The sequence below is a fragment of the Cariama cristata genome, unplaced genomic scaffold (genome assembly GCF_000690535.1).
Source record: "Cariama cristata isolate BGI_N322 unplaced genomic scaffold, ASM69053v1 scaffold14777, whole genome shotgun sequence".
Classification (NCBI taxonomy): Eukaryota; Metazoa; Chordata; class Aves; order Cariamiformes; family Cariamidae; genus Cariama; species Cariama cristata.
In genome coordinates this window covers 23,633-48,167 of record NW_009625067.1, presented here as the reverse complement: position 1 = coordinate 48,167, position 24,535 = coordinate 23,633, and the positions used below count along the sequence as shown (strand labels likewise).

Here is a 24,535-nt window from a genome sequence, read left to right as displayed (position 1 = left end):
CTCCAAAGTTGTATTTAAGGTCTGCTAGCACTGAATTAGTTCAAGATGAGGGCAGCGTGAAAGTGAAATAAATTTTAGTGCCTTTTGTTTTCTCTCAGGAGCAAACCTGACTGCTTTGAAAGTAAAATACCGTTTCACGAAATACTGTTTTATGTATGCTTTTGGTGGGGGGTGCAGAGCAAAGTGTGTCATTAAGTACAGGTTGGGGTGGAAACGCCGCAGGGTTGTGGAGTAGGAAAAGCTCCTGCTCTTATCAACTTCTCTTTGAATTGATAGCAGGATGTTTGTAAAGGGCATGAGCTGCTCTGGCTGTGCCGTGCAGGTAAAATTCAGCTAGTAAGGATAACGAGCATCCTGCTGTGGAATTTGGTCCCCTGAGGTGGGTTAGATGGCAAATTATTTGATTTTACTTGAATATATGTTGAATATACGTATGAATATGTCAGTTTAGGTAACCTCTGCTACCTGAAATGTCTTCTTGGAATAACTTCTTTTGAACCGTGTATAATGAAAACAACATGCCTTGTGTTTAATCCCAGTTATGGCGTTGCATAAGAAGTAAATCCATGAACGCTACGTTTCCCTTCTTCCCTGTTTGAGATTGCGATAAATCTCTGAGCAAGTTAAGCACAGGGGTATCTCCTCTTTCTGCAATAAATATTATTTTGAACTAGTGTTAAAGGGCACAACGGGGGGAGTTGTAACTATGAAAATTACTTTGAGTGCTTAATGGGTCGGGCAGGACTATTTTCTGCGGGTAAAAGTGATTACTTTCAAGAAAAAGAAAGAGTAACCCCTTCAGCCATGTCACCTAGACTGTCCATACCACATGTAATGCCAATTCTAAGTGTGATTATGTGGATTCTCACTCCAATTAATGCCTGCAACGATGCTGTACAAGGTTTGCAACGAGCAGTATTGAAGCGTTTAGATCTGGGCTTGTAAAGCTCTTCGTGTCTCGGTGCTTGCTGGTTTCATCCAGAGATTGATGCTTGTGTTGTGCGGAGTTTCAGCTCTGGTCTGACCACCCGACCGCAGTGCATTAGGCTGCTTGAGTGAATTAGCACATCTGCTCTTGAGGAGAAATTTGAAAATTGGGTCGAGTGATAAAACAATACTAATTCATTAACTTATAGCACACACCTGACCTCTCTTCATGAATCCTTCTTTTCAATCGATGAAAAAATGTGTGAGTAATTTAACCTCTTAGCAATTAATTTAATTTTTTCCACAAGTTGTGGTTTATTCATGTGCATTTGCCTGCTCTGCTTTGTTTTCTCCCGCTTGTATCTTAGCCGCTGTAAATGAAATCGTATCTTATACTGTCGGCTAAGCAGCAGCTAGCTATGTGAGCGAACAGTACTAAATCAGTGTTACGATCTGCTGGCTATATTTTGAAGATCAGATTGGATATTCCTATCTCTTTTTTTTGTAACCACTGACTATCACAAAGCTGTTCTGGTGTGTTATATTTTTCTCAACCTCTTCTTTGTAATTACAGGAGGCCCCTGGGATTTTACCTTCAATGTCAAGTTTTATCCACCGGATCCTGCGCAGCTGACAGAGGACATAACCAGGTGAATTACCTGGGAATCTTGCTGCCATCCAGGGAGCTTGCTCAGCAAAGCAATGAATATTGTATAGAAATTTGTAATATTTGGGTATTTTTCCATCCTTCAGCAAGGAGATCAGATGTCTTAAGGTTTGGAGGGTTTTTTGTTTGTGTGTTTTTAGTGGATCTATGGGATGGTCCCGCTCTCCACTGAAGTCCACATGCGTAGAGCAGCATCATTTATAATCCTGGAATGCATGTGTTTGTATAAAAAAGTAAATTTTTATTTAAACCCAAGATCTTTCTTATCATAAGTATCCTCTACTCCCTTTGCAGAGTGGAGGTGACCTTAAGTCCTCCTGTCCTCCACGCTGTTTACCGTGGGAATGTTACCCCATAAGTAAAAATACAGGTAGAAATTAGAAACAAGCATCATGCTGCATTGGCATAAAAAAAGAGACTCGGTTTGATGCTCGAGTTTCTTAAGTTTCTCTATGTTCTCTCTAAGTAGTATTTTGCTTCCCCCTCCTGCCCAGGTATTACTTGTGTCTTCAGCTTAGACAGGACATCATTACGGGGCGGCTGCCCTGTTCCTTTGCGACATTGGCTCTGCTGGGTTCGTACACGGTCCAGTCCGAGCTGGGAGACTACGATCCCGATCTGCACAGCCCAGATTACATCAGTGAATTTAAATTGGCCCCAAACCAGACAAAAGAGCTCGAAGAGAAGGTTGTGGAGCTTCATAAGACGTACAGGTAAGGTGCAGCAGCTGGAGGACTTGTTCATGCACAGCAGCCTGAAATAATGGATATAATGGGGCTTTCTGGTATTTTCCCCACCTTTGTTGTATGCTTTTGGTATCCTGCAGTACCGATTTTTTTATGTTGGAAACAGAAGCTTCAGCAGTAAGGTGTGAATTTTCAGCTACTGAGAACATCAGCTTTTTAAAAAAGTTCTAATACTTGATAACAAAATCTTTCTAGAGGCTGGAATTCTTTTTTGCTGCGTGAAGAAGAAACTATGTTTTCAGAAAGCAGGTGCAAAGTCTTGTGATTGTTTATTAACAGGTGCTCTTTTTCAACAGTGTAGCCGTGAAAGTGGAGTTTATTTCATGTGAAAATACAAAATTTGCTTGTTTTAACCTTGCCCTTTGTCTTCTTTTTTTTTAATACTTGCTTTGGGATTTATGTAATTTTTGGATTACAGCCTGGCTGGAGCAGATCTCGTCTCTTTGTGTATACGCTGTAGCCTACAGCATGTTTGGGGTTTTCTGCTGCCACATTTAATGAGTAACACTTCCTAACCTGGAGGTATTCCAGATGATGCAGAAGGTATAAACCTGCAGTTACACTGTCCTCGTCCTGGTTCCCAGTGCAGCCATGACCTGGGCAGATGTGTCTTGTTCAGGGAGGGCTGAAGGACTCCTGGAAGTCCCCCTGGTACCAGATTAAAGGGTGACAATAACCAAACCTCTTCCTCATCTTACTTTGAGCTTATTTTCATAGATGTTCTCGAGTACTTGGATTGCAGAAGCTGTGCAGAGCTGTGTGCTCTCCAGCACAGAGGGCTGGCATGGAGAGCAGCCAGCCAGCAGCTTCTGCACCCTCCCAGAGATATATTTGGGTTTTAGGGGGAAAAAAAAGCCCATAAAACCACTTGGTGATACCGAGGCCTTCAACTGGCAGCCCCTTGACCTCTGAAAAGCTGCTGGCTGATGCACTAATAATGAGAACAGAGCAAAGATGAGACCTTCTTGCAGACAGACAGAAACTAATAACCTGAGTGCAGTAGGGAAGGGTGGACGTGTGCCTCCGGCTGTGACCAAAGCTACAATTAACACCTTGCTCAACCCTGCAAATCAATACTTTAAATTGATTCCTCTCCATTTGCACTGAGAAGAGAGGAAATGAGGGAAAATAAGTACTGGACCGCTGACAAGCTTCATGACTTGAAGTCAAAGGCCGTTAGCTGTGCTGGAAGTGGCACATCACGTTGCTGAATTATTCATGGCTTCATTAGAAGGATACTTCAAGGTACAGGGTGTAGTTATATTTAATCTGCTAGTGTATGCAGGAAGAAGCAACATGTACCCATTTAATTTTTGGTCCGTATTCTGTGAACGTTTTCAGAGGGTTTTCAGCATTTTCTGCTAAACCATGCTCCATCTCTTGCTACTTTATTTGCAAAGCACAAGGCACATGTCGGAGATGGTGACTGCTCCTGGGTCTTTCCTAGAGGATTGTCCTTACAGTTGTCTTTGTCTGCCCTGTCTCCCGCCCAATAAAACCTCTGTTTACGTTGCACGCAAGATGTATGCGAGCGCTCGGTAAGGAGGACAGCAAGGCAGGGAACAAGATGAGCTGTATACAGCTGAATACTCTCCCAACAGAGCTGTTTGATGTACCTTGTACACCAGAAAGTTATTAACAAGGGCACTTCAATAACGTTGATAATAGCCTCCATTAGCAGGATGATTCTGTTAAGCAAAGTTGTGTTTTGTTGCCCCTCCTGCAGACAGGGTACCATCTGTTCCCAGAAAATGTCTCATTCATCTGGTCTGTCCCAGTAGGAATCATTGCTGAGCGGTCTCAGCTGTCCTTGCGTTTGGTTTGGAGAACAATAGCTGGGTCTGGGGAGGTCTGGAGGCAGGAGGGCTGGGAGGACAGTACCTGTCAGCCTTTGCCTTCATTTGAATTGGTGTTTCTTCCACTGAATTGGCGTTTCTTCTACTGGATCAAGTTTTGTAGCCTTTACTGCACTTCCTCGTTTTCTTCTCCAGTGTCTGTACAGCTCCACAGAAATAAAGTGCATCTGTTTTATGAGGATGTCTCAAAGCGCAAATTTGTGCATTCAGAGTAATTTAATAATTCATCATCTGGACGCAAATTTGTTTGTATTGAAAGCAAAAGAAAATCTAATGAGTAAATGGTTTTGTGAAGTCTGATCCGTCCTAAAAGCAACAGTTAGGGGAATACGAAGCCCTTTCTGTCTTTCCGCAGATCCATGACTCCAGCCCAAGCAGACCTGGAATTTCTTGAGAATGCGAAAAAGCTGTCTATGTATGGAGTCGACCTTCACCAAGCCAAGGTGAGAATCGGGGTGTGTGCACCTGCCTATGGATTTTGTAATTTGATTATCCTTCCCTTGCAGGAGCAAGTTTACCTATTTCAGGAGGCTCCTTTTGAAAGATATAGGAAGTATGGAAACACAGACATGCAACAGAAATGCCTCAAGCATTCTTGCAAGAGAAGTGATTCTTCCTGATTGCTTATTGTTTATATATTACAGGAAGCTTTACAAAGGTACTGATGTAGACAGGTCCTTGCTCTGAGGAACTTAGAATGTGAGGCTCTGACCCTGCAAGCTGAGCCACTCCGCTCGGGGAAATGCAGGCTAGATTCTAGATGAGCCCTTTGAGCAAACAGCGTCGCAGGAGAGATCAGCAGGAGGAGGTTGTAAGGAGAAACGTGAAGGAAAAGCAAGCCTGGCCCTGGCTGCAAAGGGAGCTGGAAGGTGAAGTCTGGGTGGTGGGGAGATGAATTTGGGGGAAAACCAAAGGGGTAATTTGGAAGGCAGACGTTGAACTGAAACTTGTAACCCTTGCACTGCTTAAATCCTCATCTGCTTTCCCAGGACTTGGAAGGAGTGGATATCACTCTGGGAGTCTGTTCCAGTGGCCTTCTTGTTTACAAAGATAAACTGAGAATCAACCGCTTCCCTTGGCCTAAAGTCCTGAAGATTTCCTACAAACGCAGCAGCTTCTTTATTAAGATTCGGCCAGGGGAGGTACGTGCTGACTTCTTTGTGCTCATGTCTTCTTTAATTGCCTTCTGACTATCACCAACGTTGTTTGCTTCACTAAAACAAAGTGGGAGGAGGGAGCAAGCTTTTTTCTGAATGAGTATTTTATACTCTATAGGGTTTCTGATCTTGGCTTGGTATTAAGTTCAGGTAGAGCCCCTTGACCTTGCTGAAGCTATAAACCAGTGGGTGACAACTTAACGTGACATCCAGCACCACCTCCTGGCACTGCGTGATATTCCCAGCATCCAGAGGAAACGGGTGGGAAGTTCACAGTTGAAATTGGGAGAGGACTAACTCCTTTTTTTGGAAAAGGGGCAAGACGGAGGCTCTTTGTCTCACTTTCGTTTAAAAAAAAAAAATAAATTAAAAAAATACAGATACATACCTTTTCACTTAGAATGCAGCAGGCAGGGGGTGGCTGCCTTGATGCTGCCTCTCGTGAACGGGGAGATCCCTGGAGCAGCCTGGTTGCTGGAAGCATGGCGGAGAGAGAAGCTACGATGGGGGTCTGCCTCTTTCCTCCTCTCCTCCTTCCTTCTACTTCGACTACCATGACCCAGCCTTGCTGGGAAGTTGATTTTTGACCTCATCCTGCAGCTGGGCAGTGTGGTGGGGGGGTAAATGAGTCTGAATGGCTGCAAAACCCACAACACACTCCTCTGCAAATCCTGGTGCATCCTGAGAGATGCGTGAGGGTTGTGGACCAAGCCCTGTGTTTTCTCGGACCCAAGCTCCTCCTGCACATCACGGAGTGAGTTCAGCTGCTCATGAGCTAGACCAGCAGTTTGTGCCACAGCAAAATGTGTTGATGGGCTGGGAACTGGACTCCTGCCACACTTGTTTCTTGCTACACCTAAACAACTTATATTTTCTGCAGCAAGAACAGTATGAAAGTACAATTGGGTTCAAGCTACCAAGTTATCGGGCAGCGAAGAAGCTGTGGAAAGTATGTGTTGAACATCACACGTTTTTCAGGTGGGTTTTCTAAATGGTAGGCTTGCCTTGAATAACTAATACTTTAACTAAAGCGGCTGAAAAGGAACACTCCTTCAGTGTTCCTTGGTGTTTCACAAAATACGGAGTGAAATGGTTGCAAAGACATTAAGCGTTTATATTGCAATAAATTTCTAGGCAGCTTCCGCTTCATAAAATACGTAAGACCAGAGGTCTTCTAGCTTCTGCAGATGTGGGGCTTATTGTTTGTGCATGTTGCTTTGTTAATCAAGCATATGCAGAGCCTTCTTTAGTTTGTATTTTAATTTCTCTTTACCTGCCGCTTCCTAGACCTGGAGGTATGATTTTTAAATTGTGTGTGTGGTTTTCAGGCTGACTTCCACGGAGGCCATCCCGAAGAGCAGGTTCCTGGCCCTGGGCTCTAAATTCCGCTACAGTGGCCGGACGCAGGCGCAGACAAGGCAGGCGAGTGCCTTGATCGACCGACCCGCTCCACAGTTCGAGCGGACGGCAAGTAAGCGAGCCTCCAGGAGCCTCGATGGAGGTGAGTGTCTGGTGCCTCTTCCCTCTCCGTGGCTGGATCCTGCAGGATGCTGAAATGCTCCTTAAATACCACCTAAATTCCCTGCTTTAAAAAAAAAAAAAAGCGTAACTTCTCACTTTAATGCAAGACCTGGATATAAAATGCAAACAGAATAGTAGTACTAGCAAGAACTGAGTGACAAAAAGGATGTAGGTGGGTGCTGAAGGCTTATGGCAAAGTTCTGGTTGTAAAGATATTTCCTCATTCAATCTCGATGCATTTTCCTTTTAGCAAATCAGAAATGAAGCTATTCTAGGATTTGCTTTGTTTAACGTAACTTCTTCAATTACATAGTTGTTCTCGAGGGGAAGATTTTTTTGCCACAACTGTTTGAAACTTTTTCAACGTCTGTTAAAGTGATGCTGATGTTGAAGTTTGTGGCATATCGATCAGGTGGGCTCGTCCCTGAGGTTTTTTAAAGGGCCAGATAACAGCAGGCTAGAGGAGATGAGGCATGGAAGGTGGAGTGCTTAAATTTGCTCGCCTTGATCTGGATCATAGGGTGCTTGTAAAATTAGGATCCAGCGAAAGGGGAGCATCCCTTTGCATCGAGGGCATCTTGACGGAGCAGGAACAGCGTTGCTTTGAGCCCCAAGGCCATGCTCCAATCTGTGAGGGATCAGGGCTGCCCCAGCACCCTATGGCCAGCAGCAGCAGCCGCTCCTGGCATGAATTTACAGGGCTCAGCAACACCCTGAGCCTGGGCTTCGTGCCTCAGAGCTGGGAGGGGAAGGGCTGCTTGATTTGAGCTCCGTACCACAGTAAAACAAAATGCCAGCTTACCTGCAGTCCGGGCATGCAAAGTTAGTCAGGCAGGATGCATGAAGGCAAGGGGAGCAGTGTTGTTGGTTACTCCTTGGCCATGCCTTGTAGACTTACTACCCCAAATGAATAGAGAAATCCCCGCTGCAATCCTGTACCCGAATGCCAGAGCTTGGAAACGAGCAGCCTGTGAATGTAACGCTTCTGTCCCCATTGAAGTCTGCAGCCTTTTTCCATCTGCCGTGTGGGCAGTCGTTAACATGTGCCCCGTTTCTTCAGCTAAACGTGCGACTCAAAAAAGTGAGTTCAGAGCCGTAGAGGAAGAGAAGCAGGAGGAGGTGGTGGTGGTTGAGGTTCCTGAACCAAAACCCGCGGATCAGATCCGAGAGAAGCCAGGTATAGCAGTGGTGGTGGCTACAACTCTGCAGCACCTTTCCTATCCTTCACATGCTTGTTCCTGACAACTCCAAGTTTCACCAAATCTGGCGGCTTTCTTTTTTCATTTCTTTGCAAAAAGGGTTTTGCGGTCAGAGGACAGACAGCCCAGCAGAGCCCCAGCTCTGGGAGACTTGTTGAAGTTTCCGCCTTGCACCTCGTTAGACTGTAATTCTCGTGGGGAAGTGGGGAAAAGTTTAGGATGTGCTGGCACTCAAGAACTGTTGTCTTATTAAATGTGGGTGTTTTTGTAAACGTGGATTAGAAAACGTAAAAGTTTGATCTTGAAACTTCTTGTAAAGCTTCTGAAATTCTTCATCCCAGGACCTGCTTGCCATTTTTTTAAGCCTATTCCTTTTTTTTCGGGGTTTGAGAAATGCTACCCATTTTGCTACATGGATATATTTATCTTAAGATAGGTACTACTAATAAATATTAATGCCCTTAAGAGGTGTGTAGGTACAACAGCATATTTGAATACTAATAAGCATATCACAGCAGCAGTGTTGTCAAATATTTACAGTCTTCATCACTTGAACAGCAAATGCCTGTGGTGCATTAGGGCTGAAGATAATTCGTATGCAAATGCGTTGTGTACTGTTCCACTTCTCTTCTCCCGCCCTGAATTTTTTAGAGTGCTTTTGACATCACTGTTTTTCTAGTATGAAATCTAGATCAAGCTTTCATGAAGTAGTGTGGCAGACTGTCTTCCCACCACTGTCTTGCCTTGAATGCTCGCTAGTCCTTTTAGGGAAAGCCTGATGCTGTAAAAACAGAAGCTGGAGAGTTTAAGACAGCAGGGTAGATGGCTCTTTGTTCTTAATTTTTAGATTTGAAGTTGATTAAATGAAGTACATTTAATTAAAGCTGCTAGTTTTTATATAGGTTTTTATCTAGAGGAGCCCAAGTGGTTTTTTCCTGGATTTTACCAGCCAGCACCTGCATCTCCCCAGACTTTGCTGGCAGAGCCCATCCTAGTACCACACACGAGAGCCATTCGCGTGTCCCCACGTATCCCTGCTTGGGCAAGAAGCCTACGAAGCATACTTGTGTTGTTCTTTTCCCCTCTCAACCAACACACTCTTGGGCCCGGCAGCACTGGAAAGACTGATATGCAATTGCATGGTGGAAAATTGCTCTTAAGCTGCCTGGTTTTAAAACCTCCTTGCTGTTCTCAGCCGCTGCCTTGGAGAGGGATCTCCTCTCGCTCTTTCCTCTGCTGTGGTGACCGTCTTGTGTCCGCGCGGTTCTCCCAACTGCTCTATTAATGCATGCAAACCTCTTTCTAGCCAAACACACTCTTGAAACTTTTGAAATGAAACCCATTGCAGAGGAGGAAGAGGAGGAGGAGAAGGTAGAGGTGGTTAAGGTTCCCGTTGCCAAGCCAAAGTTACCGGAGCCGTTGCAGAGGCAGTCAGGTACAGCCGCAGCGGCGTTTGGCATCGGTGTGGCTCCCCTGGCCGCCCATGCTGTGACCTGCTGGGTTGAAGTGATGCAGTGCCATAGGATGGAGGTTGCATCGTTTGCGGTGGTGTTCATTGCTATTAAAATCAAACCTGGCTTTGCAAGCGTGCTGTAATACGTGAGTGCTGCTTTGTCGAGGTGTGCCTCTGGGTGAAATGAGGAGGTGCCGTGCCGTGCTGTGGCTTGGCTGTGTGCCTGCGTGTTGATATGAGTGTGCAGTGGCCTCTTAATGCGCCTCTGTTACTGTCCCTTCTTGTAAGCTTCCTTCCTCTGAGCTGTAGGAACGTGCGGTGCCTGAAAATCAGGTTGTGAGCTCCGGGACTGCTGGAGGTCACCTACACCCTGCTTTATTTCTTTGCTAGGGAGCCTGCTTCTTCCCTAGTTGGGGAGGGGTTTCAGAGCAACTTCCCTGCTGCAGGCAGAGCCAGCCTAATCGTAATTAAAAGCAGAGTTGGTTAGCCATTGCAGGAAGAGGAGATCGAAGCCGTGGAGGGAGGTAACTGGGAATCTGTTTTCTTGGTTATTATGAAAAACACTAAACCAGCCCCTGCGCTTAGACTCGAGGATATTCCATGAGATGGGCTGCGGCAGAGCGGACATCGGCCAGTGTCAGACCCAAGCACGTCCAGGGATCTCCTACTGCCGCTGCTCCTTCTTCTCATTCACCTCCTGCACTTTTTCCTCCTCTTGACACTTTTGTTCTCAGTAGGGACCGTTTTCTTGGCCAGGATGATGATGATTGGTATTTTATACCTCGTATTTTGGAGCAGTGCTTTTTACTGGGCTTAAATCGTCATGTGTCAAAATAGCTAAAGGTAGTTAATCAAGAAAATGTAACTAAAATAACACAGTTCTGGACAGCACAGAGCTCATCTTTGAATGACAAAGGAAAAGTTTGGTATCTGTTATTATTTTTCCTGTGTGTCTGTCCTGTTCTGAAGCACTGTCAGAGAGGCAGGAGAGGTGGCTGTGCGGATTTACTGATGACAGTATTTCCTTTGCTACTTCATCTTCGAGGTGGCATTTTAACACGTCCATAACTTTTTTAGCCAAACGTGCTCTTGGCAATGTTGAGATAAGCCCAGTTGAAGAGGAGGAGGAGGAAGAAAAATTGGTGATGATGAGAGAACTAGAGCCGGTCCCGAAGGAGTCAGGTACCACCGCGATGGCTTTGCACACCCGGCATCCTCCTAATCCCGACTGTCCCTGCCATCTCACCTGTGTACAACCTCCTGGGTGGCTGTCACCGCTTCCGTGGCATAAATACACCAGGACACGGCACCGGTTGTCCTTCCGAAAGGAAAACAGAATGTCTGGCTCACAGAAATGAACTCCTGTGCTGAAGAGCAGGGGAGATAATGGAGACAGCAGTGGTGATGTGGGTTTTAGGGTGGATTTTCAGCAAGACTTATAATTTAAATCTCTGAAAAGTCAGGTTCTTTTTTGCCCCTCCATCTTGTATGTTTTGGGCCACATGGATACTTTATTTTGTACGTGTTTTATACACACAGATGAGATGCAGTTATCTTTTCGGTGAGACAGGAATTCTTACCAAGGAGTTCCTTATAATTACAATTTCTTTTTCAATGCCAAATTTTCTAGTGTCTTTTGCATAGCTGGATGGACACTCGTAACCTAGTGTTGGCTGGGGTAGGTTACACAATGTTGACCCTTGCTGCATAAACTGTGACTTTAGGAATATGAGACTACGTCAAAAGAAATTATTCTAGGTGACTAGGTATATTTTTAGTGGAATGGCCATAAAAACCAACATCAGGAGGACTAAATAGCTTAGTGCAGCTATAGGTACACACAGTTAATTAACTGGGGCTTGCTTTGTTGCCCAGTATTGGCTTGAATATTTTGGAGGTGTCAGGCTTTTCAGGGATCAGGAACGGTCTGGGAGATCAGGAATCGAAGTAAAGGAGTAGGCAGTTGGTTTTGTTTGTACCTAGTCCTTGTATCTAAGACTGTCGTCCTCTGGAAAGGTGATTTTTTTAGCAGCATGCTATTCATTTCTGCACGGTCACTGACGTGGAGATGCTGGGTATCTTCTCGCAGCGGTGCCTTGGGCTGGAGCAGGAGATACCCATCTCGGACACGCAGCCCCAGCCTGCTTTGAAACCCACCTGGAAGTTGCTGTGAAGTTTTATAGAGCAATGCTTCTTGTTTATTTTTTTGTTTGAATTGCTGAAAAGATTGGGGAGATGGGGGAAAGCCTGTATTGCCCTTCCAGAAACCATCTGTTTCTGGTTGGGAAGGTGCCAATGCGTCAAGAACTCACCACAGCTGTAAGTGTTTCTATTTTAATGGTTGCACTGGAATGGACTTCTGTGTGAGTTGTGTGTGAAGGACCCAGAATTCGATGGCACAGTGTCAAAAATAGATTTGCCTTTCTGGTGTGGCTTCTCTGCAGAGTGCAAGCTTGCTTTTTATAAACCATCTGTTGTGGGGTTTTATTTTATTTAAACCATAAGGAAAATAATCTCAACTTTCCCGTACTAAATGCACAAGCTGCTTTGCTCAACATCTTTCTTTCTTTTCCCTTTTTTTCCCTCCTTCTCCCTTTCTTTTTAAATGACAGCGCTGTAATTTGGAAAGACTGCCTAGTGCTTTAGAAACGTTGCCTGCTCTGAACATTGTCCCTGTCTGTCTTTTCCCCCATCCTCAGCAGTGGCTGTGATAACCCCTGAGAGGAGTCCCCGTCCCACCTCTGCTCCGGCCATCGCTCAGAGCCACGCTGCAGAATCAGTCCCAGCTAAGCCCGACACGAAGGACGTGGCCACTGCATCTAAAGTAGAAAAGGAAACAGCAAAACCCGGTGTGAGACGTGAAGAAATCCCACCAGAGAAAGCCAAGCCGGAGCCAGCCGATGCATTAAAGGTGTGTCAAACCAGAATCTCTGGAAGAGGCTGTGCTCGTGCTGGGCTGGAGCATCGGCTCTAGAACCAGCCCCAGAGCAAGCAGCTCTGTGCACTTTCCTCTCCCGGCCAACGAGGGGTTTATCCCTCACCCAGAAGCGCGAGGGTCTGGGTCCCAGGGAAATCTCAGCCCTGCCCCTCTGGGTGTAAGGAAGGAGGAGGTCTGGGGTGGCTGCGTTTCGGTGGTTGCAGTCAAACTAAATGCAACTTACTGATATGGTATTTAAAAAGCTGGTAAGAATTGCACATGAGTTCATGCCACTTAAATTTAAGGCTCACCCATCGCTAGGCTGTCTCTGCTGATTCCTGGTACGACAGCAGGAGAAATTCCAGTGAAATGGGTGATACGGATCTGGTCTGCAACCCAGCATCTGAATGCAAATGTTTTTTACGTTGATAGGCTTTCTCTGGGAGAGCTGTTAATATGTTTCTGCAAACTGGACTAAAACTTTGGTTTTGAATGGCACTGTTGAGACTTTAGGGGGTTTATTGTTTAAATGAATTTTTTTAAACATTATTTGAGCTTTCTACAAATGTCTGAGACCTCTGCTGAAGTTGATCTGTGTGTATTGTTCTCCTAAGTGAACATAATGTGAAAAATACTTGTTCATATTACAGTGTCCTTAATATTCTGCAAATCTTATTGACTGAAACCTTCCAGTGTTGCAGCAGAGGTGTATGCCTTGAGATACAATTTTCACATTACTCCCAATATTTAGCTGTTCTCAGCATTACTGGAGCCACATTTTTGCTATAATGAATCACGCAGTGGGTCTTGTATGACATACTCCGGGGGAGATCGCTATTAATTAAGGTAGGGAGATGGAGGTGAAGAAAGGACACTGTGATCAGTAATTTTAAAATGAAAACGCTGACGGAATCTTCAGGCTGGCACTTTGGAGCGTGCATCGTGACACACAGTTCCTGTAATGCTGTTCCTGCATGGCTGCTCACCCTCCCTAGCATTAAACTGGGAACAAGTAAATTTTATTCATCCCATCTTACTTATTACAGGGTTTTTCCTAAATGCTTAAACACTGGATCTTTTTTTTTTTTCTTTAAATGTAGATGTGGGAGGAAATTGTGGATTTGAACATGCCAAATTTACCCTGTTTCTCAAATGTAGCTGCATCACTTCTTTTAACACCCACCGATGCTTTCGCCTTCAGAGTATTTGACAATTCAGTTTCCCTAAAATACTTTCCTTAAAGTGTTAAGACAACCTTGGCTCTCTATTTAGGGAGAGTAAAGAACTTAATTTGTGATGTTAGGCTTGAGTTTCTAGATAGATGTCCTCTTACTGACTCTGTGAACGCAATGCCTGTGCATAACAAATAATTTTCTGGTTTTGAGAAGGTCTGTGTTAATTTGAGCATATTGCTTTTGGGAAGGATTTCACGGAGAGATCCAGCTGCAAATGAAATTTGAAAACATTGCCTGGCAAAGCTAATGCAAGTGGGAAGTCGGTCTTCAGAAGCACTAGAGAGCACTGTGGTTTCAAATGCAAATAATTCTGGAGCTGAAGGAATTATTGTAAATGTGCTGTTAACTAACAGACTGTCGGAGAGCTGCGGTGTCATTAACTCTTTCCGGAGGACTGCATGTTGGTTTTTGCATGTTCACCCAGCATTTCAAAACCAACTTTATGCAGCTGTGTTTTGAAACTAAATGGTCTCTTGAAACAAGTCTACTAACAAGAAATGTTTTTACCGATTTATTTCTTAAATGTAGGTGAGGAAAGCGCACATTGAGGTCACAGTACCCACCACGAATGGTGACAAGCCCCAGGTTTGTGCTAATAATTGAGTTAGGTTGCTCACATTTTTTTTTTAAGGTTAAACAGTGAGGTTCAACATAGTTAAATGAACCAACAACTCTTCTTTTTTTTTTTTTTTATCACCACCCAACAGCAGCAGCCTGCAGAAAAAGAGGAAGAACTGATAAGAATGAGGAAGGTTAGCCATTTTACACTTTCACCAAACAAATTTGCCATATCATTCATGCATCTCTAACCTGTTTAAAAAGACAGTGCTCCAATTTCTTCATGTGCTTTGGGTTGGGTTTTTTGTTGGTTTTTTTTGTTTGGTTTTTTTTTTAAACTGTAACTATCAAATATCTGATTTTAAAATTGATAGCTTTTTGTCCCATAGACAGTCTGATTGCTAAAATTATGCATGTTGAGTGTTCAAGAGAAACGCACTTGGTTTAATTTATAAAATTTACCTTCTCTGTAACAAATTTAGTTAGAATCCAAAGAAAACTGTGTAGTGTGCATTCCAGGAAAGGCAAAAAGAAAAAAAAAGGCGCATAACGCTTTTTTTATATTGATTAAGGAATAGGGGATGTGTCCAAGATGGGAAAGGTGGTTAAGACGTAGTTACTGTGCACATTGAGCCCTTGTAAAAGTTACACCAGGCAGTACAGCCTCCTACACTGGGGTGGGCATCCATCCCTGTCAGGGATGTGAAGTTGTGACTCCGTGCAAGGCTTCCACAGAAAAACAGTAACTGTCTCTTTGTGGCGAGCAATGTAAATCAAGGCGAAAGCCGACGAACCCCTGGGAGCTGTCTCTTTAAAGGACTCATTGCATTTCCCCATTCTCCATGAGCAAGAACCCCCATTTCCCGGTGGTGCCCCCACGCCAGCATCCCTGCGGCTGGGTCCCCACCCCACGCTGGCACAGCGCTGCGCTCCCAACGTTGAGTTAACTTTTTTAATTTGCCAATTTGTCGATCCCGCAAGAACAACATTTTAATTTTTTGTGCTTTTCTTTTTCTTTTTTTTTTGTTTTGTTTCCCCCTTTTCTTTCATTTTCACAGAAGAGATCAAAGAGGCTAGATGGTGAAAACATTTATATCAGGCATAGCAATTTAATGTTGGAGGTTTGTATGAACTTGAAGCTTTTTTCAGTTGCGTTTGCCTAGACCTTCTGCATCTGCGCTGAACTTTTTCTTCCTCTTCTGCTGCTGCCTTTCGTTTTGCATGACGTTGCATGAAAGACCTTTTTTTTTTTTTTAAATATGCTTTTGCATGGTGACAGTAAACATGACGATGTGCAGGTGTTCTTCCTTCTACCTCTTCTGACTCTCATTCTTTCATACTTACCCAAAATATATGATTGGCAGAGCTACGTGCTCAGGTCTGCTCTTGGACCTGCGGGGTGCTCACAGTGGCGTGAATCGTGACGGAGAAGCTCATTTACAAGTTTCTCCTTGCTTGAAATAAGTTATTTTCCTGGGGGAAAAGCCAGTCTATGAAAATACAAAATTTAGGATAAGCTGCAGGTGAGATTGTCCCCTCCGTAGCGTTCAGGCCACCGCGATGCCCACGTTACTTGAGACAGGAGCGAGTCCTCCCTCCGGACGTTGCTGCCGGTGTTGCAGCGATGCTTGCAGCGTTGCAATCCTTCTCCTAGCACGCACTTACCTTGCAGCATCCTAACGCTCCCTCGGGCCCCATCCTGCATCAGCACCGGGTCCCCTTGGAGCTGACCTGGGGGCTCAGTGGTCGTGGGTGGCTTGTGAGCAAGCGAGAAGCTGTTTCATCCCTCGGCGTACAGTTATTCCTTTGGCTTTGGGAGCCCTTTACGTTTGGTTTCACCCAAGCACGGTCTCAGAACAGACCATGCCAATCATATATTTTATTTTTTTTAATACACTGTGTTATGGAAGACTTTTTGTGGCTTCTGATATTCTGTTCCTGTGTTACGTGTTTCTACTCAATTTGCAGCACCAGCAGCTGGTAGGGTTTCCCTGTTGGTATCTCTTGAAAGTGGAGTGTACTAACTGCCTTCTCCTAATCTGAATTTTAAAAATTTTGCAGCTTTTGGGTGGGTTTTGGGCTTTTTTTTTTGGTGTTTTAAATTTTTTTTGACTGCTACAATGTAGAGCTTTCAGCCACGAGTGAAGGGTCTGCGGCACGACGGGCAGGGGTTCGGCTGCCGCCGGAGCGCTGTGAAGACTGTGCCTGTCGCTTTCTTTCACCCGACTCGAACAGCTCCATCTCCCCAACCCCAAGCAGAGCTTTTTCATTGCTTCTAAACCCCTTTTTCCTGTTAGTGAAATACTTGGCTCTGGCACCCAGCCCCTTCTCCAGCCCATTCCCTCTCTGCTGCCCTTCCCACCAGTTCTGTTGCAGGTGCTCCAGCCCTCCCCTAGAAAAGGGCTGACCCCAGCAGCTCACTCCCTTTATTCCTTTATTATTTTTTTTTTAAACCCATGCATTTGGCAGATCAAACATTTTTCCAGCAGACCTCGTACTCCTGAAGCTGCCGCTTGATATTATTGAAAGCCGTTTAATGCTCCATGCTCGATAACCCATGCTCCGTATTCTTACAAAAAGGGCAAAACAGGAGGAAAAGCGGTAATGCTTAGCGAGCTTGTTCCTCGAGATGCTTTCAAGACCCGTTGTGGCTCCACATAGCTCCTCGTGGCTTCTCTGCAAACCCCCCCAGGACCAGCTCTTGCGCAGTGGTGGATAACCAAGGTGGTCTTTCTCTCTTCTCTAAACCAGGAGCAGCTGTAGGGCTCCTCGACCCAGGCAGGGTTTTAACCTGGAGTGCTCAGCAGACTTATTTGTGCTTTTTTTGTGTGTGTGTCTTAACTAGCAGGCACTTGCCTTGTGCTTTCATCCGGGATGGGTGCCAAAACTGATTTTTTTCCCCCAGAAGTGTGCCAAAAAGAGCAAATGTTGTTAATGAGGCATTTGGGGCTATAGCCCTGCGGAGGGAAGATGGTGTGTCCTGGGTAAGCCGCAGGGATGCAGATATTTGAGGGGGGACCCTCCTTTAGGGATGCATTTGCTCGTCCGTCTTCTAAAATTGATGGGCTGAGTAACAACTAAAAGCACAAAACCAGTCAAATTTCCCAGTGATGCTTTTACTGACCTTAATTTCCCCCTTTCTAACGGGTGAGGCTTGCTGCTTTTTGGCACTGTCCAGAAACAACGTTGTTTGGCTTATGCCTATTTTATGCAAAAGCTTTGTTTTCAACAAATTCTGGTTGGCTTGCAAGGAAAAGCTATTTTTAAACAAGTTGAAGAGAGCTGACTTGCCTTGAAGTCTGTGCATTTATGCTGTAAACTGGCATCACAGAGTAGAAATCTGGCTTTTTCCAGATGAATTTTAGCAGGAGTTTCTTGATTGATCCGGCATAAAGTAAATTCTCAGTTTGATTTTTAAAGGGCTGTCGTCTCATCTTCATTTCAGAAGTTTAAAACCTCCTGCATTAGCTCCTGGAGGGATGAGATGAGATGTGGGGAAAAAAGGTAATGGGGGGTGTTCTGGGCCCAAAGATAATTCTTGGTAGGATAAAAAAGAAAATGGGTAGGAAGAGAATAAATAAAATTGGGAAAACATTTTCTTAAACATTAAATGCATTTATACCCATGAATATTCAGGCTAGCGGAGGAAAAAGAAAGCGAACCTACCCAATTTAAAGGCATTAAATTAAATAACCCAAACAAACAGTTTTACAACTGAAAAAAAATCCCTGATGGGGAAAATCCCTGAGATTACAACTCAGCTGTCATCTGTTTGGGTGTAGCTTGAGATGAACCGATGGCACGTCCCGCTCCTGGAGGAGACCCCGCTCCGTGCCGATTCCAGTTTCTCCCAATTAATAGGAGAGGAAAGAGGAGAGAGGACGCTCCCTTTGTGTGTTTGCAGCGTGAGCACAATTGATGGAAGTCGGCAACAACTCTGCTGAGCGCAGCTTTGCTATGCCGCAGCCTAGGCAGTCGCAGGTGTCGTCTCCGTGTCTCTTCATTTATCCTGTCCTTTTACTAATAGGATCTAGATAAGACCCAAGAAGAAATAAAGAAGCATCACGCCAACATCAGTGAGTTGAAGAAGAACTTTATGGAGTCCGTCCCGGAGCCTCGGCCGAGTGAATGGGACAAACGTTTGTCCACTCACTCCCCTTTCCGAACTCTCAACGTCAACGGGCAGATTCCCACGGGAGCGGATGGAGTGAGTACCTCGGCGGCGCGGGGGTGTACTGCACTGTTCCAAGGGATGGCTTTGCAATGTAGGATTCAGCCTCAGCCCCCCTTAGTTTTTGGTTATATTGACTTTTAATAGTTAATACTGACTTTTAACATGTATGATGGTCTCTGAGAGAATTGATACTTTAGTTGTAGTATCATAAAGATGGGATTATTTTTTTTTGGTAGAAAAAAATGTGGGAATTCTTCACCTGGTTTTGATGCTGCTTTTCCTAGTGTTACTGTCATCCATGATGCTAGAGTATACTTCACATGGCTGTTTTGGGGACTGATTGATTCCTGGGGGCAGGGAACGCATCTCCCCAAAATGTAGCAAAAAACCAAACCAAACCAAAACCCAAACACCTAAATTAAAGGGAATTATTAATTCAGAGATAATATTGCAGATAACCCAGTGGAGAAGCACTAGGATGGTATCAATTTTCAAAAGTCACTTTATTCTCCAGTTAATCCAGGATGTTATTGGATTTAGTCTTGCATTAGGATCTGCAGGTGCTGATCTGCTGTGGAGGCTTGCAGAAGACTCCTCAGGTGGCTACAACAGGGCTGTTCGTACGTGATGGAAATCTTTCTCCTTACAGGAACAGTGCCTGTATGTTAGTAGCCGCATACATTCACAGTTTCTCTGCTAATTTCCTTAAAAAGGTAATTTTTCAAAGAAACCGAGTTGGAACAGCAGAGAGCTGTCTGCCAACTGGTTTCTTCTTGGATAACAGACAGCTTCTCTGTTTAGTATTGGTGTTACCTAGCTCAGATTTGAAGCTTGTGAGTAAAACTAGTTAGCGCCTGTGTAATCAGTCTCTTAAATAGTAAATGCAATTTTTCATTACAACTGAAAAATTGCATCCTGGCTGCAGTGGCAGCCGTCGTAGACTCTCTCCTGGTTTAAGCCTAGCTTCTCCCTTTCCTGCCCACAGTGCTGCAGATAAGCTTGTGTTTGATCTTGAAACCATTGCAAGGGAGATACTTTTAAAACAGAACTAATCCTGCAGTGGATGGAGGGTTATCATAACAAGTACAAGGGGTTTTAACGACCAGGTTTACTACAGGCTCCTCAAAGCATAGAGAAAAGCCATGACAATTATAGGGCTTCCCTCCACCCCACCTAGGAAAACAAAACCCCCAAAGTGAACTAATCAGGGTTGATCGTTATCCTTGGAATTACCCTGTTTAACACACGGATGGACTTTCCTCTTTGGTTGCCGAGTCTCAGTGTAAATTCTGCAGGAGTGTGGGCAGCAGAGCGATGCAGAGCTCTGCCCACCGTGCCATGTGGTTTATGGGTGTGCGGGTGGGATAGAGCAGGGGCTCCTAAGCTCCACAACTGCAGTTTAAGAATGATATTCTTGGTTATCATGAAGAATTTCTTGCAAGGTGACCACATTGTGAGGTCTTGGGGGGCTGCTGTTCATGGTAACTGGATGGCGTGGGCTTTCCCCACCTAAGGCTGCAGTGGTCCACAGCGATGCAAGAATTGGTGTCAGGCCTGGATTTGCATTTCTGGAAATTCCCTTTTAATCTGATCCTCCCTGAAGTGCTCTTGCTGTGAGGTGGAGGTGGACACATTCTGCTGCGAACATCCAGAAATGCATCTTCGCCAGGCACCTGCCGGGGAGGGTGTTTTCCTTCACCTGCCTGTGTTTAAGGATGGTAAATCATGATGCAAAGCAATCCTGTTTCTCCTGTTCATGGTGGTATCTTCACCCTGCTGTAGTGGCCAAAGGGTATTCTGCCAGGGGCTGCTTTTCTGCTGTTCCTGTATGTTTTATTGCAAGACAACTGAACCTTAACACGCTTTGTGTGTCCAGGTCAAGAAAGTCACTGTCCTATCTTCTGAGAGACAGGTTGGTGGGCTTGAGGTAAAGCTGCTGTTCTGATATGTGCTTCTGAACCAGACTTTTGCTATTGCAATGGCACCGAGCAAAAACTCAACAGCAGCTGCTGGATAACATTTTTTTTCTTTTGGCTACATGAAGTAGTTTCATAACTCACACCGAGAGGACTTTTGCACTGCTGCAGCTTTTGCAGCTTTCGATTTTGCTTATTTTGGTGCATGGCTGGTTCGAAAAAGCTGCATGAAAGATATAACCGTGTATTCGGAGAGAAAAGCAATTATGAAAGTTTAACTGTACCCTGTTCTTTTTATGTTGTCTTTCTTTCCGTTTTTTGTTTTAATGATCATGTTACTCTTGCATTTTATATTTTCTTTTGCTGCCCAGTCTCCCAGCTACTTTCTCCCCAATACTCGTCACTTAGGGGTGTGCAAAGAACCAGTCCCAAAATACCGTACCGATCAAAGGAGGCTAGCTCAGCTGAGGGAGCTTAGAGCCAAATTTTTCCTCTCCTAGGTACACTTGGGTTTGACCAGGTTTGGCAAACTAAAGGGATGGAGAGTTACTAAACAGCAATGTTTCCCACAATCTTTTCTTTCTTCAATGGAAGTGCGAGAGCCCTTGCATGATCCTGTGTGATGATTTACCCATTCTGGTTTTTTACATTCTTTAGACTCCAGAAACAAAAGTGCTAAAATGTGGAGCGAAATTTAAGGAGTTTGCAATGCTCCTACTGCCATCCTGCCTGTTCCAGGCTCGAGATTTCTAAGATTAACTATTTTTCACTTGTTCCAGTAGAATTTTCAAAACAATCGAAATTTTGATACTCTCATCAGAACTTTGAAAAAGCGTTTTGTATCTGCACTGCAGTCTGGATGTTCAACAATATTTAACAAACGCTATTTTTTAAGGGCACCGTAGAATAGGAAGCCGTCAGAGACCACATTTTGTACTACGCCATTTCTATTTCTAATGCCTCAAGCTTTTTTCTCAACCATTCCAATTCTGAAACAGTTCAGTAGGTTTGAGCATACGCTTTTCTGGGAGGGCAGGCACAAAACACGCGTGATCATGATCCAGAGGTTTGTGACAAAACATGCGTGATGCTGATCCCGATGTTCATGAGCTCTGCAGAGAGGACCAGATTTTGTAGCTCTAAGGCTGATGCGACCCAAGCCACCAGCAGCTCTGTTCTCCAGGGCATTTTATTTTTACATTGAGAAGAAGGCTGTCCTAACGCTTTGCACACCTCCAAGTATCATTTTGGGCACTTTCCATCTGTCATTTTTGTTCATCTCTCTCTGTCTTTCTTGATCTTCTACCACGAAAGCAGACACAGGAACGTCCTCTGTTAGTACAGGATGAAGACAAACTAAAAAAGCAGGAGATACCTACTGAGACAGCCTTTCCCCGGCAAGCAAGTGAAGAAACTCTTCCAAAGGTTTCTATTCCAATTCCTGAAGAGCAGAAATCACTCAAAAAGTGTCAGCTGTACTCTAGCATTTTTCCTTCTCCACGTATTCCTTTTATGATGTCCTTTCTCCTGGTCATAGCACTGACTGTTTGGTGGCTGCTCTTTCTCTGAGTGGCAACAGGGTCATGTTGAAACCTCAAGACCAAAGCTCCTGAATTTCTTGGCCGTAGCCTCTGCTGCATCTTCCTTGTCCTGGTCTTTGATCTCCATAGTTCGCTGTCCCAGGAAGGGACACCCCACGACCGTCATGTTAATCCCGCTGCGTGTTGTTGTGTAGCTGTGATCCGGGACCTGATAGGAGTGGTCATGGATTGCTGGGTCCATTCTGAAATTTCCTACTGTGCTAAAGCAAATTCTTTGGACTGTGTTCCCGATTGCCGTAAGAAGGCAGATGGGGAGTGTAAATACGTGGGAGGAGACGTTTGCTTCTTCAGCCCATGTAGACTTCACGTAGGAATTGCTGAAGACTTGCTTTTAAGCTGCTTGTTTTAAATGTAAGATGTTCACGCGCTGGAGAACGTTTGGTACTGATCCAAAAGAGGCTTTACAGCAATCTGCTCAATCTAATCCATAACCACTCCTTTTCTAGGAAACGTAAGATTGGCGTTTAAGTTAAAAGTCTTGATTATCAATGCTGCTGTTAGTGTTAACTTAGCGACAGGGACAGGCAACTTTTTGTTTTCCCAGTGGGAGAAGCCTTTTGCGAAGCATCGCAGCTTCCCTCTCGCGCCTTGTTCCCCAGAAAATACATTGTGTTATAGGCGAAAACCCATTGCAAGGAAATATTTACTGTAAACATAGATTAATCATTTTTCTGAACCTGGTGGTCTTGGTGCACTTCAGATGTGTTTTATTTAATTTGTGTTGAACTAACTACTGCATGTTTGCTTAGGTCACAGGAATGGAGTAACCTGCTGTTAGGTACGTTCTCCTCTGTTAGCATGTTGACTTTACCACATCAGGACACTTCTAAATGTTAAAGCCATCGATTGTTTTAACTTCTCTAACAAAACCGTTGCATGCCGCTTGTTGTTTATTGCCTACAAATGTAAATGTCTGGGTGATGCTCACGTTTATCCGAGTTACCCTGGTTGAGCTGTGTAGGCTCCAAGATGAGTTGCCCAGCTGGGCTGAGCAGAACTGGTTTGCGAGCTGGAGGGAAGATGGGACTTTGTGTCTAAGGGGTTTCTTTTCTGTATATAGTAATTATGGGACTGAGCTGAGCCAACCGCTTCTCCTTTCGGTAGTAATCTGCTTTCTGTTGCATTCTCTGGAGGATTGGTATAGACACAATTACTTCTGAGAGCAGCCACCAGTGCCATCAGTGTTGGCAGCTGCTCCAGCAGCGCAGAAGAGAAAGGAGTAGACCTTTATTACAGGGACTAAAATGTGTGAATATATATAAATACATGTATTTATAACCCTTTATAGATCTGTATTTGTGTGAACAGTGTTATTTAGGAAGCTAGCAGATAAGCTTGCAGGAAAAAGACATAAGGCAAATATGGCATGTGCTGTCTGATCTGAAGGACCGTGATATATCACGGACCACTTGAGCCGCCTCTCTCTTGCTCTCGGTGTACAGGTTGAGGCTCTCTAAATGCTGTCTCAGAAACTTAGGTTGCTAGTGAAACCCTTCGTTTTAATCTTGCGGGAATCTTTCCAATTCTTCTTGTATCCTGCTCCAATTAGTTCACCAGTTTGTGCCTTTAGGACTTTGTTTTGTGAAGATGCTGATTTTTTCATTGGAGAGTTATTCTTCCCTTTTTAATACACTGCCTTTAATACACAGTCTTCCTCTTTCAGCAGTTGGAAGTGTAGAAGTCAGAGGGTTGTTGTACAGGCGTACCGTGGTGCGAAGGAGAGCTGGCAGCAGTGTAGCCTGCCTGCTGCATGGCTGCTCGGCACGGGCAGCGGGCGGACGGTGCTGCGCGGTGAGCTGCATGCCTGCATCCTAGGAGCACGCCTTAGAATGCACTTGAACTCCAGCAAGCTTGGCGTGAAGTTTAGGAAGACTATCTTGAGAAGGTGGGCCCTGGAGAGGAGAGGTGGGGAAGGATGCTGAGGTGCCACGTGCTGTGCAGAAGATGTAGGATGGAAGAAGCTGGAGGGGATGCTTCTGGCTGGGATTCTCTGCCTGAATCTCCTTCCCAAAATTGGAACAGACAGGAGGAAAAACAGGGACTGTTCATTCTCCCCACCCTGGCGTGGAGAGGGAAGGGACAGGAGTTGTTCGGATCTCTCTCTGTCTGTTTTCTGCCCATGTTTGCGGTTTAAACACACACCTGCTTCCTTTCAAAAGCCATTACTCGGGTTAGCTGCCGTGATGCTGCTTTGAGCACTGTTGAGGTTACTGCAGGCTCTCTTTCTGAACCGATGACAAGTACTTTGAAGCCATACCAGTGGCTTTTGCAAAGCCATGGGTTTCTGTAGCTCTATCTACCATTTCTAAAGGACCTGAAGTCTAGAAATCTTTGCCCAGAGCAGTGTTTGAACATAGTGCTCAGGGTATCTTATCCCAGAGTGACGAGAGACGTGCTCTGTCACTTGAACTCAATTCTTTAACTTCTTAATTAAAACGGTCTCTTCTCTTGCTTTTTCTTTTTTTATCTTGAGATAAGGCAGGTTATCATCAGCAAAAAAACTGAAACTTTACACTCTGAGAATGCTCAGGAACATTTTTGGGATTTATATAACAATTACCACTGCAGAGTATAAAGAAACTGAACAAATGCTTTATATTTCTATGGC

The 24,535-nt window shown here is 44.6% G+C and overlaps 1 protein-coding gene across 1 annotated transcript in view; it reads left to right on the top strand.

The window, feature by feature from the left end:
* EPB41 (erythrocyte membrane protein band 4.1) overlaps positions 1–24,535 on the top strand; it is a 47,349-nt gene that overhangs the window by 8,968 nt on the left and 13,846 nt on the right. The window contains exons 5-14 of the mRNA XM_009703467.1: positions 1,502–1,577; positions 2,089–2,307; positions 4,552–4,639; positions 5,186–5,338; positions 6,234–6,331; positions 6,682–6,854; positions 7,935–8,051; positions 12,226–12,437; positions 15,295–15,357; positions 18,264–18,443. Coding sequence (XP_009701769.1) covers positions 1,502–1,577; positions 2,089–2,307; positions 4,552–4,639; positions 5,186–5,338; positions 6,234–6,331; positions 6,682–6,854; positions 7,935–8,051; positions 12,226–12,437; positions 15,295–15,357; positions 18,264–18,443 — 1,379 coding nt within the window. The remainder of the gene's footprint in view (positions 1–1,501; positions 1,578–2,088; positions 2,308–4,551; positions 4,640–5,185; positions 5,339–6,233; positions 6,332–6,681; positions 6,855–7,934; positions 8,052–12,225; positions 12,438–15,294; positions 15,358–18,263; positions 18,444–24,535) is intronic.